The following is a 13475-nucleotide window of genomic DNA, read 5'->3' as shown; positions in this document are numbered from 1 at the left end:
GTGGAGCAGAGACATCGGACACGTCACCTGGCACATCACACAAGCAAAAGATCTGTAAAGTCCAGCCCCCATGTTGTCTGTTGCTCTGATCAAATGACAGGTCACAAAACTTGTCCAGGGTACTTGCCGATTCAACCATAAAGCAGCACCAAAAATGCCACTTTCACTGGTTATTATGACCAATGAATGCGCCGTACAGACCTTAAGCCTCGGCTGAATCTGACACGCGTGCCTTCCTGTAAATCATGGAATGTATATGTGGCCTGCTGCAGTGTATCCCCGAGATCATCTAGCTCAGCCATGTAAACGGACTGCCTGCATAGCCTTCCAAGATCTGTAGGTGAATAGCCTTGCGCAAAGAGAAAATCCAGCTGTGTGGCAAGCACGTCGAAGACGGTTAATTGCCTTGTCTGGAATCGGCTCTGATCACAACTCTTTGGCAACTTCCTGTTGCTATCCTCGCTATTCTCTTAGTTTTTGTTGCCGTCGCTACATGGATTCCGGGCTTCCCGTAAAACTCGGAACAGTGTATGGCGTAACTCATCCCGTCTCTTTAGTGGAAAAATACCATTGGCTGGCTTTTTCTCCTCACATTTAACTCTAAAAATCCCTGGCGGCCGAGAAGTCCGATGAACACGATCTGCAAATAAACTTTGCCTGGGAAGTGGGATACCGCTGTTGCGCTCTACATAATTTGCGGTTTACCCGTTCCAGGCTCCGGTCGCATCTTGCAGCGCGACTGATTTGGTAGCTTAATTGGCTCAGTCGCTTTTCAAAACTCCCTTGCGCTGCGGGAAGAAAAGGCTGCGATTTCAGCAAAATTTGTCCTCCAAGACACACAGCTGGACTAGTCCGTCCCACGAGGACTTTTTTGGCTGCTTCGGTGTATTTTGTAACTTATCTGCCGGCCGGCCGCTTTTCTCTGCCTCCGAGGCCGTGTGTCACCGGCCATCCCTCTGGCATCCGACTGATGTCTTCGGGCTTGAGTCCGTGAGTCTGGACGGCTGCGGTGTTTCGATGAGCCTGGCCAATTATATCATTATCTTCGGGATGTAGCTTGGGTGACCCGGATATCTGGGAATTTGCATGGATCTGCAGTATTCAGATGCCTATTTCCGGGATGTCTGCCTCGACCCGTTTGACTGTGAAGTGGGATGATAGTTGGTGACGTATTTTGGACGACGCGAGAACGAACGAAACAAGCCAGCCTTGAACTTACAGAAAACTGAAGCTGATATCTTGCGGAAACACGACGAAATGAAGACATCTACGCAAAACCTGGTAACGCTGCCTTGGCCATACAAAGAATAGAATCACACCGAATTAGTGATCAGCTCGTCAACAAATTCGATAGTAACATGAAAGCGACTATTTACGTCACGCGTGAGATAGCACCGGTTAAAATATCGCTGGCGAGAAGGTGACAGGGAGGTAGGGACAGCAACCAAAAGGCGTGAGATGGTACCCTTGTGGTTGCCAGGTACACCCGATGAACGTCCCGAATTGCTCTCCTGATACGCTCACCTGCATAGTCGATCTCCCGCCGTCGTAGATATCCATTTCATAGGAAGAAGATTGGCGCTTTCATACACTCCCACTTAGTTTAAGATCTATTTACCTCGTGGGTTTGAGTAGACAACCTTCCTCGGACAACAAGACGGAGTCTTGAAGTATTTGTCACTGTGGAAGCAAGCCGAAAGGGTGAGGCACACTCACAAGATGGCGAGAGATCTGCGAGTTTTGGTTGTGCCTCAACGTCAACATCCCACAGGCGAAGACAGAGAAGCGGGAGGATTCACAAACGGTCCTCGGCCACCGATGCTCATCCAGGACATTCCCGAGGCAATTATCTGCCTGAGAGGGGTCAAAGACACGGCCTCGGGCTGAAGGCAATCTTTTTGGACATTGTCGTCTCTGTTTGGGAGTTTTAGCCAGCAGATCTGTGCAAACAGTAGAGTGAAGGGCCGGCAATCACGGACTTCTCAACTCCGCACCACGCGGCAATCCCGTCGGCTATCACTCCTCATTTGATAATATGCTTCGGGGACCTTTTCAGCTGAACTAATCCTGACTACGAAAACGTTATAACATTAAGAATCAGCCAGCCCGTCTTTCAGTGTCTCTATCGTCTAGTCTCAGAATGAAGGAAAGCTCGTCGGAGGACCGCCGCCAAGAAAGTGCTCATGATGACTGTTTTGGGACATGTTGCCAAAATTAAATTAACTAGAGAAGTTGTGGCAACTTGATTTTCCGCACAATTTCATGATTTGTCGTGCCGTTCCTGAGAAAACATGCTTTCCCAGACTACGGCACGTGTTCGGAGATTATTAATATTTCCCGATGCCGCGGGCCGCCGACAGAATAGAAACCCCTTTCTACTCTATTCTGACCCTCGTTCTGCATCGGTAAAAGTGGTGTGCTGTTTGAAGGCTATGCAAAGCATATGCGCCATCAAGTTTGACGCAAGCTCATAAGGTAATGACAGAAATGCAGGTTTGAGGTAGACATCACTGTTCAAGGTACGGTTGCATGGCCGGAGTCTCGGCAGGGCAATCTTATCCTAGATGTACTGACGACGATCGCTTTCCAGGGCATACGGGCCTTTGCCCCGGGGAAAAGCAAGGTTTGTGTCTTATCACACACCATGGGCGGTGTTCAACCTCAAGATTTAGCGTGTGGGAAGAGGCAGGGGTAAAATTAGATTAGCTTCAACTATCGATAACGACTCCGAAGCCGCCTTGGTAACTCAAATTGATCGGCTCCGACTTGAGGGCCTGTGGGCATTTTGAGAATACCAGTATTCGCCATAGTGGAGCATGGTATTCAATTTTACACGGACAGAAACAAACGAGCGGGTGACTCCGGCACGAGAGTTTTGTTTCAGCCGAAGGTTGGACGTTCATTTGGCGACGGGGCTGGGCTGGCACCAGCTCAGTCCAGTCTTGTAATGACAGGACAAAATCCTGGTGTTAATTCCTCGAATACTGGCGGGAATAGACACTGCGTGTGACGGGACTTTTGAGTTTGACCTCACCGCGTGTGCCGTATGGCGGTAAGCAGACCGCGCGTAGGGCACACCGGGGACCGAGCCCACCTCTAGCAGCGTTTCGGGGGATTTCTAGCATGATGATTGACATCAATATCCCCCCTTCTACCAAACCAAGCTCTGCCCCTTGTCTGGAAAAGCGATTGCTTCGCACGGATCCCATACGAAGGCAAGATGTCGCCAAAGGAATGCACGAAGTCATTCGTGGTCCCTAAAACAACGCCAGTATGCAAATAGGCACGCCGAAAGCCTGCTTACACTTAGCTAGGATGCCCATTTTGAAGCAGCTTTCTCTAATAGTTCTTCAGCCGCTTTCACCGTCACGCTTCTCTGCTAGCGAGTACATTACCGAGAGACGGCCGGTCCCCAACGGCCAATAATACAACAGTTCAAACGGCGACTTGCGATGATTACACCGGTAAGGCACCTCCCCGATTGGGTCAACAGAACTGACATCCTTTTCTTGGCGATGTAATGGTACGAATGCTAGTGGTTGATGTAGTTTGGGCTCGGGTCTTCTGAGTCTTCAGACGAAAGCACATGTAGAGATGGTGGGTTACCAGTAGCCTTAACGCACAACCCCTACATACGTTAAACTATAATCTTACGCTGCCAGTCTATTAGGGCACGGGCTGGGCGAAGCTTGTGCAGCCTCGTGGTTACCGAATACGGCCGACTGTTCCTTGTACATGGTACTGATCTGGCTAGTTGACCATTTTCTTGCTTGTTGAACCCAGTAACGGCTTGATACAATGACTTCGCTCTCGCAGATAGACTTCGCCTTGAAATTGAGAGCCATTACGGGGAGGTTAACTGTAATACGAGTATAAATGCTCCATATCTAGCTTGCTGTCTACGCCAAGCAGCCAGGTCATGCGTGTGGCCCTCAAAGCCAAGACATTTGAAAACAATTCCAACGTGCTATTAAGAAGCAATCTCACACCATATTCAGCATGGAATATTACTCGGCAGCTGGGCCTAACGCCCCTGGACAGTCCAAGCTATTTCTCAACCCTGCCGGCATCAATCCACCGGCAGACAGAGCCAACCACACAAGTCTCTGGCGAAGGACCGACGTTGGCAATATATACAGAAACACGGAGTATATCACGGCTCCAGTCACCCCGCCTCTTCTAGAGCATTGTGGGCTCACCGGCGAAAAGATTGCATCTCTCCAAAAACCAGTCGAGGTTTTGGACATGTGTTGCGGAGCTGGAGTAGTTTCCGCGCACATCCAAGCGATGATCAAGGAACAAGGAAGAGAGAAAGACGGCGTTGTGAGACTAACTTGCTCTGACTCAAGCGAGGCTCAACTTCAATACGTCAGAGAGAGGATCAAGGTGGATGGCTGGGTCGATGCCAAAACCGTTCATGCGGACATTGCAGTAAGTGGAGGTGCATAATGCTTCAGCCTCTTCTCAACTACTTGTACACGTGCACTTTACCCGGGCGGAGCTCGGAACTGAAACTGCCAATAGTGTCTTCCCTTTCCGTCCAACAGTTTCGACTACATTGTCGTCGGAATGGCACTGATGGTCGTCGCTGATCCGTACACCGGGCTCTCTGGTGAGACTCGATGAAGACGTCACAGCATGTCAACGCACTAACGGCCCTTTTCAGAATTACAACGCGTTCTTAAGCCTGGTGGCCGAATCGCTACATCTACCTGGGCATACGAGGGCTGGGTCCCTGCCACTCGCGAAGCGGTCGCAGACCTCAGGCTGCCTGGCCAGAAGCCCGTGCCATGGCCTCAGGAGTCCCACCAGCTCACCCGGATCTGGTCGCCGGGTGCATGGGAGGACGAGTACTTTACATGCGCCATGTACAATGCGGCCGGCTTCGTCGATGCTGAAGCCAAGACCGTTACGAAGAATATTACGTTTGAGACCCCAGAGCAGTTCTGCGCCGTGTTGCAGGGCCTTGAGTTGGGTGTCACGGAGAGGTACTGGTCCAAGGAGCAGAAGGAAAAGTTGCGACCGAAGTTAACTGCGACCATCATTGAGTATCTCAACAAGAAGTACGGGGGAAAGCCGTTCGAGACCGAGAGGACTGCTGTGTTTGCCAGTGCGACCAAGCCTTTGGAATGAAGTCGGGCTTAGTTCCCGCTTCACAGGATGACTGCTAGCGAAAGGTGCTCGATACACAAGGATATGATATGGCCGTGGAATAAATTCCTGTTCGTCCGGTGTGAATTGGACTGTTAGCCTCGCGCGAGTGAATGAATCTGCCAAACGTCCGATGGACTTTATGACAGATAATGCGATGAAGATGTTTGACATGTAGTCAAAATAGACGGCATAGGTGAAACGTAGTTCGCTTAGTGCTGTGAATGAGCCACTAGATGAACAACGTAACCATGTCCTTGAAGTATGCTTAATTTCAGTTGAGGGACGTGAGGTCTTGAGATGAACAATCGATGCTCTGAAGGAAGCTGGACCAAGGTGGAGGAGTGCGAGAACCTCGCATCGGCATACCTCCGAGACCAAAGCACCATCCCAAGGCGGCCTTCGGAGACTCAACGCCATCCTGATAGCGTAGACAGCTCTCCCAATTCCTCATGCAGTCACTTTCGCCGGCATGGGTTACGGTTACGTTATTTCTTTCAGGTATCCGATTATTCCGACCTCGATCAAACATTGCCGTAAGTAGTGACTGACCAGACCAAGCCTGAGCAGCTCTGATCCGGAAGAGTCCGAGCCAACACATGCATTCCGGAGAACTCCAGCATATAACGAGGTCACGCACCCAACCCCGGATTGGGAATGTAATAGCGCTACCTGACGCCATAAAGGTCCTCGTGAATAGCGGTTGTTGGTGGACAAGCTGATGCTAGCTAAGAGGCGATTTTGCTTCGATGCTCTACTCGTTCTTGAACGTACGGATACAGAGACCAAGACTCGAAGATACCGGACGCTGTAGCCGATGGCCAAGTATCTCGGCGTTCATAAGTCTTGACATCTACCTCAATTAGGCCATTTAATGTGCAATCTGCATATCAATCGCAGTAGTTTTGCTTCCGGCGTGTGGTTCAATGCTTTGAGAACCCTATCGATAGCGTCCACTCATTCGAAGCCCAGCGTAAACCAAACTCCATACAACGCCCGCTATCTTAGGTTTGACAAGTCGTTTCTGAACCGAGTCCCGTGTTCAAAATTCCTTAGAGGGCCCCGTAAGTGCAAATAAGATCATGTAATTTCTACCCTTGCTCGGGTTTACCCCGAGATTGCAGTCGAACCTTTCCCCACGGCGTCGGCTTTGATAGTGGGACTTGAGCCAGCCCCGGAGCCAACCCGGAGTGAACCCCATGCGGGGTAGCTTGAAGTTACCACTGAATCTGCGGAGTGACGGGGGAGATGCCCACCTGAAGACCGCGCGGAAGTCGGGGTAATGGGGTAGCGCGTTGTTAGTTTGCGGAGATTCATGAATCAGGGGTTTTCATCCTTGTCTGGAAGAAGGACTCTGTCGAGTGCTAGAGACTTGTATAAGAAACCAGACTTCCTCAATGGGCTATGAAAAGCACGTTCCCGAGGACGAACACTATCCTTTCACTCTTGTTCGTGCAAACAACCACAGCCATGGATCCAGAAAAGGTTGCTGAGACCCAAGTCGACGGGACTGTTGACATGATCGAAACCAAGGAGGCTCATGGCCAAAATCGCCTGGCTCCTGCACAACTCATGTCCAAGGAAGAGTTCGAAGCAGCTGAAAAGAAGCTCAAGAAGAAGCTGGATCTCAGGTTGCTTGCCTGTGTGTGGTTGATCTTCGTCCTTAACTACCTGGATCGTGTAAGTTGGTCTTCTTGTCTTCCTGCAACTTACCTCGGACACCCCAAACAACCACCTTGGTCGGGTGAACATAGAGACACTTTCGAGGCTAACTGGATGTTTCAATGCTGTAGAACAATATCGCCGCCGCCAAAGTCGCCGGCATGGCCGAAACCCTCCACCTCTCAGCTAACCAATACGCAACTGCCGTTGCCATCCTCTTCGTCGGCTACGTTCTCATGCAAATCCCATCGAACGTATTCTTGGCCAATCTCCGACCCTCAATCTACCTGCCGGCATGCATGGCAATGTGGGGTCTCTTGTCGACATTGACTGGAATTGCACATAACGCGGCCGGTCTCTATGCGCTGCGATTCTTCCTCGGATTCGCCGAGGCTGCGTTCTACCGTAAGTCTAATACTCCAGATTTCCCATGATGTGCAGAAGTTTTGCTGACGAGTATGGTAATATGCAGCCGGCGCTCTCTTCCTTATCTCCTCCTGGTACCGCCGCTCCGAAATGGGCCTCCGCAGTGCCATTCTCTTCTCAGCAACACAACTCGGCAGTGCATTTAGTGGCCTCATTGGAGCAGGTATCAAGGACGGTCTTGAGGGTGCTCGTGGGCTCGAGTCATGGCGTTGGCTCTTCCTCATCGAGGGCTCCATCACCATCTTCGTGGCGCTCTGCTCCATCTTCATACTCCCAGACTGGCCGTCCACAACCCGCTGGCTATCCCCCACCGAGCGCGCTGTTGCCGAGTGGCGCTTGATCCAGGACGCAGGCCAAGTCGACGAGGATGAGGAGGCGTGGAGTAACGGCTTCAAGCTCGCCTTCAAGGACTGGAGAGTGTACATCTTTGCGGCCATGTTCTTCTGCCTGCAAGTTGCTGCTGCCACATCCAACTTCTTCCCGTCTGTGGTGCAGACGCTGGGGTACAATCGCGTTGTTACTTTGTTGCTGACCGCGCCGCCATGCATCCTCGGGCTGATCATCTCTGTCGTGAACAATTGGTCTGCCGACCGGCTGAACAACTCGTCATTTCACGTCATGTGGCCGCTTGCTCTGGCAATCATAGGGTTCGTTGTGGCTGCATCGACACTCCGGGTCGGGCCGCGGTACTTCGCCATGATGCTCATGGTAGGAGGCGGCCATGGAGCGAATGCTGTTGTGCTTGCTTGGGCGCAGAAGACAATGTTGAGACCTAGGATCAAACGAGCGGCAGCTGTGGCTTTTGTGAATGCGTTTGGAAACATTTCGCAGGTAAGATACTTCCCTTATGAGTTTTGGGATTGATGAGTTAACGTTTTATAATAGGTGTGGACATCATATTTGTACCCAGATACGGACAAGCCACGCTACGTGTTGGCCATGTCGGTCAACTCTGCATTTGCTCTCGGCACAATCATCTTGGCTCTGGCAATGCGCATCATTCTTCAGCGCGCCAACAAGAAGCTTGACTCAGGTGCCGATGTTGCCGAGGTTATGAAGGGAGAGTCGCAAGCCCAGGTGGTTGGTATTTCCGAGGAAGATCGTGAGGCGAACAGGGCGCGCTTCCGATACGTTACATAGAAAGTTGGTTTGCATGAATATAAGTCTTAACTATCTATATTCAACTCTCCGCCAGTTGACTTAATAGGCATGCTGTTCAACTCCTATCTACTTTTTATTCTGATCCACGTTCAGTCACATTGACGTTGTTTCCTGACAAAACCAGGGTGGTCAATGTTTGTGCTGAATCGCACCAACGTCTTATCCGCGAGTGATTCTAATCCTTTGAGTTGTAGAAGTGGCGTTGTCTCAGTCATAACTCCCTGTATTTCGCCTTGTCCTGCTTGTCGAATATCGTAAAAGAGCAGCGGCAAAATAGATGATTTCCAGATCGGCTGCTTGGCTCTATCTTGCCAGGTCTGTACGCACGTCACTACCAGGAGGGATGCGGTGAGGAATAACAGAACAGCAGGGTAGATGAGCCACAACCAATCGGCGTGAATGCATACCGCCGTTATCCAGGCAGATCCTTCGACCCATGAGATCTCGCCGTCTTCCGGGTGGATGTTCCTGCGCACGCGATTGCTAATAGCTGTCGCCATTGCACCGTGTGAGTTGGAGAAAGACTTGAGTGTCAAGCGTCCGTTATCGAGCAAATAATCGAGCCACCATCTCCCACCGCAGCTCATTCGTATTTGTTCTTTTGTGCGGCCGTGGCCCATAAATCCTCCTTCAGTCGTGTCCGGGATATTATTTATGCTCACAGAGCAGTTACCAGCAAGGGTTTCTTCGATGTATGCCTGCAAACTGTATATCATCGGAGCGAACATAGTTCGTAGGCATTCCTTCGGTGCTTCAAATCTGTTTCCTTCGGTTTTTTTCAAACCACCTTTTATCCATGCAGTCCATTCGCCTTCTCTCGGAGCTTGGCTGATATTGGAATGGTCGTACCAGCCGCTTTTGACCAGACAAGGTTCTATCATAGTACTGAAACCCCAAAATCCAGTCTTTTCCTCTACCATTGTAGGGTCCAAATTTGAGCTTGAGACTTCAGACACGAGGGTTTCCTTCAGGACGCCGTTGGTAACTACTGCACTATAACCTCGAACACAGGGGGCAAAAGTGCAGTTGATTGCCAATATATGAACGTCCTGATCAATGCGGCCGTATCCGGCCCCGAATGCTTTTTTTTGACAAGTCTTTCCGTCTTGGCCAACGTGACTGATGTTGTTTTGAGGGCATTTCGAAGCTTGGAATGTAATGACAGAGGTTCTGGTACCCATTCCGTTCAAATCAGGCCGTGACATCATTCTAAAAATGGACTTGTTCTTTGGGGGCCATGTGAGATTGAAACCGCTTCTAGGGTTAAAGTAGTATGCAGTGGCGTTTCCCACTTCCGATGATTTCAAGTCAGGCGTTGCGTCACTGCATTGACTACAGACCCCGACTGACGTATGAGTGACCCCAGCAGCTGAGTCAAAAGTGCAATTCCCAGAAGGGCATTGAAAGAGATGCCCCAGAGAAGTCTCCTCTGGCTCGAAGAGCAGACCATTAAATGCAGTACCCTTCAAGTCTGAACTCAAACTATTATCTGCCTCGTGGTCAACCCACGAGACCCACGTCGTATATGATATCTTGGAAGCTTCGGACGTTGTCAGCTGGCAAGCGTATGGGGTTGCCGCTTGCTGCGAAAATGGACCGATCGCATATGAAGCAATAATAACGAAGGCACTCAAAAAGGCAATGGATCTGTGGCTTGGTCAATACTTTCCTAGACCATGAGTGGTACAACCTCCCAAGTGAAAATGGCAAGCGTGAGGAACTCATCTTACGGTTTCCATACCACGAACAAAATCTTGAGCGATGCCCAAGCTCCAGTACCAAGGTGATAGAAATGCTCCACATGCCGTGCAGGTCTAAAGGCCTGCATCCAAGACCACTTCGACTGACCGATCACTGGAAAAGGGGGCGTCATTAGTTTGCTTCATTTGTTTTGTAATTTCACTCGCCTTCGGCAACCACAAAAACCAGTGTGGCTTTGCAGACTGTGGAGAGAATTGCGATGAGAGTATTAATGTTGATGTTATATTCAAACTCCGGCTGGGCCTTCTCATGGTACACTCCTAATAGTGCGGCGATGGCTGCAAAAGCCGCGCAGGATATCAGAAGTGCCAGGAACTCGAAGCGCCATACCCAAAGAATTGCCATCTTGGTCGTGGATTTGTCAGTTTCAGCTTTCTTTTGTTTGAAACCGACGCTTTACTGGTTAGCAACGCTCCGATGATGGATCGGGATACGGACGAACTCTTGTGGGTCACTGTTTCCGTAAAGCCCGTCGCTGGCAATGCCGCAAGTCTCCTGTGGTCTGACACCTCCGGCAGCATACAGACTGCAACCGAGAAGGTTTGTTGTTGTTAAATGGTCGTCTGGCTGTATCATGCCTTCGGTGCTGGAGATTGTCCCGCCATTATCATGTCGTGAATCGCTTGTATCGTATGTGCTCATATGGCCTATGATGCTTCTTTCCTTGGAGATTCGGAGGCGAAAACCCTTGCCGTGTGTGAACTGAGAGGACGGTGAAGGGTATGCCAGGTTATGGTAACGATACGGAGTAATTTACTACAATGATCGTTCAGGCCTTGGAAGAAAGATTGTACGGAAATGGAAGTTCTAGGTCAATGCTTTTACGTCGCCGAAAGCTGACAAAATGACGAATTGGCGTCTTTATGCGTGAGACGGACGCTCGTACCGAGCCGTGCCAAGGAGTCCTTCGCCAAGGCACAGTCACGAAACATGGACTACTTAACCAAAAATGCTTCGAAATAGTAAGACAAAATTTGCATCCGGTGGAAAGCTGCCAAACAGAAAGAAAAAAACTCTCGAGCATTCTGAACATTGGGAATGCCGAGGCCAGTGGCTGAAGGTATCGAGCGACGCAGATGCAATCGGCAACGCCGAGTTTTGCAACACATGACTGGTGTCACTTTCAACTGACGGTATTTGGTATCGGTGTGTGGGGCTTGTGGTAAGGTATTTGCAATGAAGACCTGCTCGGATCATTGAGCTGGGCCACTCAAACTATTTACAAGAAATGAAGTATGTGCTTATCTATTAGACCTGAGCTTTGCGACAATTCATTTAATACCGATGACACAGGGTTCATTTGAAATCTTTCAGTAATCATAGTCATAGCAAAGCAGTCCACCCTGCACGTTCATCACTTCGCTGATGGTAACGTTGGGGAGAATATCTGCCATCCAGAGCGGGTAGTCCAAGGTGGCATTAGGCCAACCGCCAGTCGGTCCAGTCTGACCCAGAGCCTCGAGGTTGGTTGAGTTGAAAGCCTGGCCGGTCATATCAGAGAACCGGACCGGCGCGTTGGCCGTCTGCCACTGCCACCAAAGACGGTCGATATAGTTGTGATGTAGGAAGAAGGTCGGGTCGCCAGGGGAGTTGTGAATGTCGGCCATCTGGAGAACAAGATCGTGTTAGTTGCAAATCAGACAAGTGTGGAAATGATGGTGACTTACAATGCCGCCGACGGCTGTGTGTCCACCATAGTGAGGGGAAACGAATGCATTTCCAGCACAGACGTAGAAGTCTTCGTAGGACTCGAGAGCATGGCACTTGTTCACAACCTCGCTTGTGCACAGCTCTTGGGCAATATCCTGATACCACTCACGGCTCATGCAATAAGTCGTATCGGTAAGCGCAGGGCCCATTTGCTCGGTGTAATTGGCGAAAGCACCGTCAGTGACACACCACTCCAGAGATTCAACGCCGTTGCCTCCGAACCACTCTGAAGACCACATCTCGCTCGAGAAGAAGTCGCCAGTGTCCGCATCCTTGGCCTCATCCCACCACGGCATCGGGCCCTTGTAGCCACACTCATCGCGCATCATCATCTCGTACGCGTGCATGTAGTAACGGTGCCAAGGAAAGAACTGTCCAACGTCGTGAATAATGTCAGCGACGTAGATTCCGTTCGGGATGACGCCCTCCCATGACGGCGCCAGGTAACCGTCCAGCACGGTTGCATTCGTCAGCCAGCGGTGCAAGGCCTGAAGATCGGAGAAACGGTTCGTGACGCCTCCGAGATTGGTCTTGGCGGGCAGCTTCATCAAACAGTTTTGGGCATCAAGAAAGTCGTGTTTCTCGGTCGGATTCATGTTGCGCCATTCCTTTCGGGTGGTAAGCTTGTTTGCAGTGCAGGCACCGTCGAAGTGGCGAGTCGAAGGAGTGTTGTTGGCCAATGGCACGGCGTGGACAAGGCCAGCCAGAAGGGCCAGAGAGGAAGCGAGGGTGAATTGCATACTTTGCGGGAGTTGAAAAGGAGAAGCTGAAGGAGTGCGATTGCTACTGCGCTGCTGCGAAGAGAGAAACTACCACTTCATCGTAAGATGGAGGTTCTTTTATACGTCGTCTTAGATGCTTCCTTGGTGATAGCCTCTTCGATAGCCTCTTGTTTTTCATCCTTGTGCTTCGCTCTCGCCCCACTGCTGGATAGTCTATGCTACTATATAGGTTGTTTGAGGTTGTGGATTGCTGAAAGTAATCGCAGTAGACTCTGCAACTTTCACGATGGAAATTCTCCACAATGGTTGCAGTAAAGTTGCCGCTTCGGCACCGATTCATTCTCCGAGATGAGAGTGTTGGAAAAGCCCACAGTAATTGCAACAGGAAAGCCTGTCTGTTGGTGGGAGTTCCCGTCTTGAATCAGGGCAAGGTTCCATCCATCCCGCAGGGGCATCTTATCCTCCGAGATCGCAGGACTTTGCAGGCTCGCACCGACTAATTGCCTTACTTTGGCGCACATCTTCAAACATTCTTCTGAAAGAGCAGTGAATGAAGCTTGTAGACCATGACCTTGAGAGGCACATGATCGCAATGAACTGGGACTGCTACAAGCTCCAGCATAGAGACTGGCTCCATTGCATTAAACCTCACGCATCTAGCGGTACGGCTGTGGCAAACAAGCGAACCCGATGAAAGCAAACCTATATGTGTGCCATGACTTGCTTGATACTACGACATGCCCTGTGTATGACACTGCGACATTCAGCCGTGAAGTAGGGATTTCGGCTCCAGCAACAAGCACGTCGCGTATGTTGCGAGGTACATGCGGATGGTCGCGGTGATGGCGGCCGCTCGCCCTCCGACTTGGCCGACGTCGTTTT

General features: G+C 50.5%; 3 protein-coding genes across 3 annotated transcripts; 2 read left to right on the top strand and 1 right to left on the bottom strand.

Annotated features, from left to right (window-relative positions):
- Window positions 1-4287: 4287 nt before the first annotated feature.
- Window positions 4288-5133, top strand: COL26b_004888 (uncharacterized protein; the record flags this gene model as incomplete). Its single annotated transcript, XM_053177750.1, has 3 exons — window positions 4288-4431; window positions 4525-4612; window positions 4667-5133. 3 exons carry the CDS (start codon window positions 4288-4290, stop codon window positions 5131-5133), a joined length of 699 nt encoding a protein of 232 aa, XP_053038272.1.
- Window positions 5134-6621: 1488 nt separating this feature from the next.
- COL26b_004887 (uncharacterized protein) lies at window positions 6622-8379 on the top strand (the record flags this gene model as incomplete). Its single annotated transcript, XM_053177749.1, has 4 exons — window positions 6622-6831; window positions 6945-7218; window positions 7286-8070; window positions 8125-8379. The coding sequence occupies 4 exons, from the start codon at window positions 6622-6624 to the stop codon at window positions 8377-8379; spliced, it is 1524 nt and encodes a 507-aa protein (XP_053038271.1).
- A 3092-nt stretch (window positions 8380-11471) lies between these two features.
- On the bottom strand, window positions 11472-12611 carry COL26b_004886 (uncharacterized protein; the record flags this gene model as incomplete). Its single annotated transcript, XM_053177748.1, has 2 exons — window positions 11472-11768; window positions 11829-12611. 2 exons carry the CDS (start codon window positions 12609-12611, stop codon window positions 11472-11474), a joined length of 1080 nt encoding a protein of 359 aa, XP_053038270.1.
- Between the last annotated feature and the right edge of the window lie 864 nt (window positions 12612-13475).

The sequence above is a fragment of the Colletotrichum chrysophilum genome, assembly GCF_026319265.1.
Source record: "Colletotrichum chrysophilum strain AFK26 chromosome Unknown scaffold_31, whole genome shotgun sequence".
Classification (NCBI taxonomy): domain Eukaryota; kingdom Fungi; phylum Ascomycota; class Sordariomycetes; order Glomerellales; family Glomerellaceae; genus Colletotrichum; species Colletotrichum chrysophilum.
Note: the sequence above shows the minus strand (reverse complement) of the source record. Positions and strands in the feature narration are given on the sequence as shown.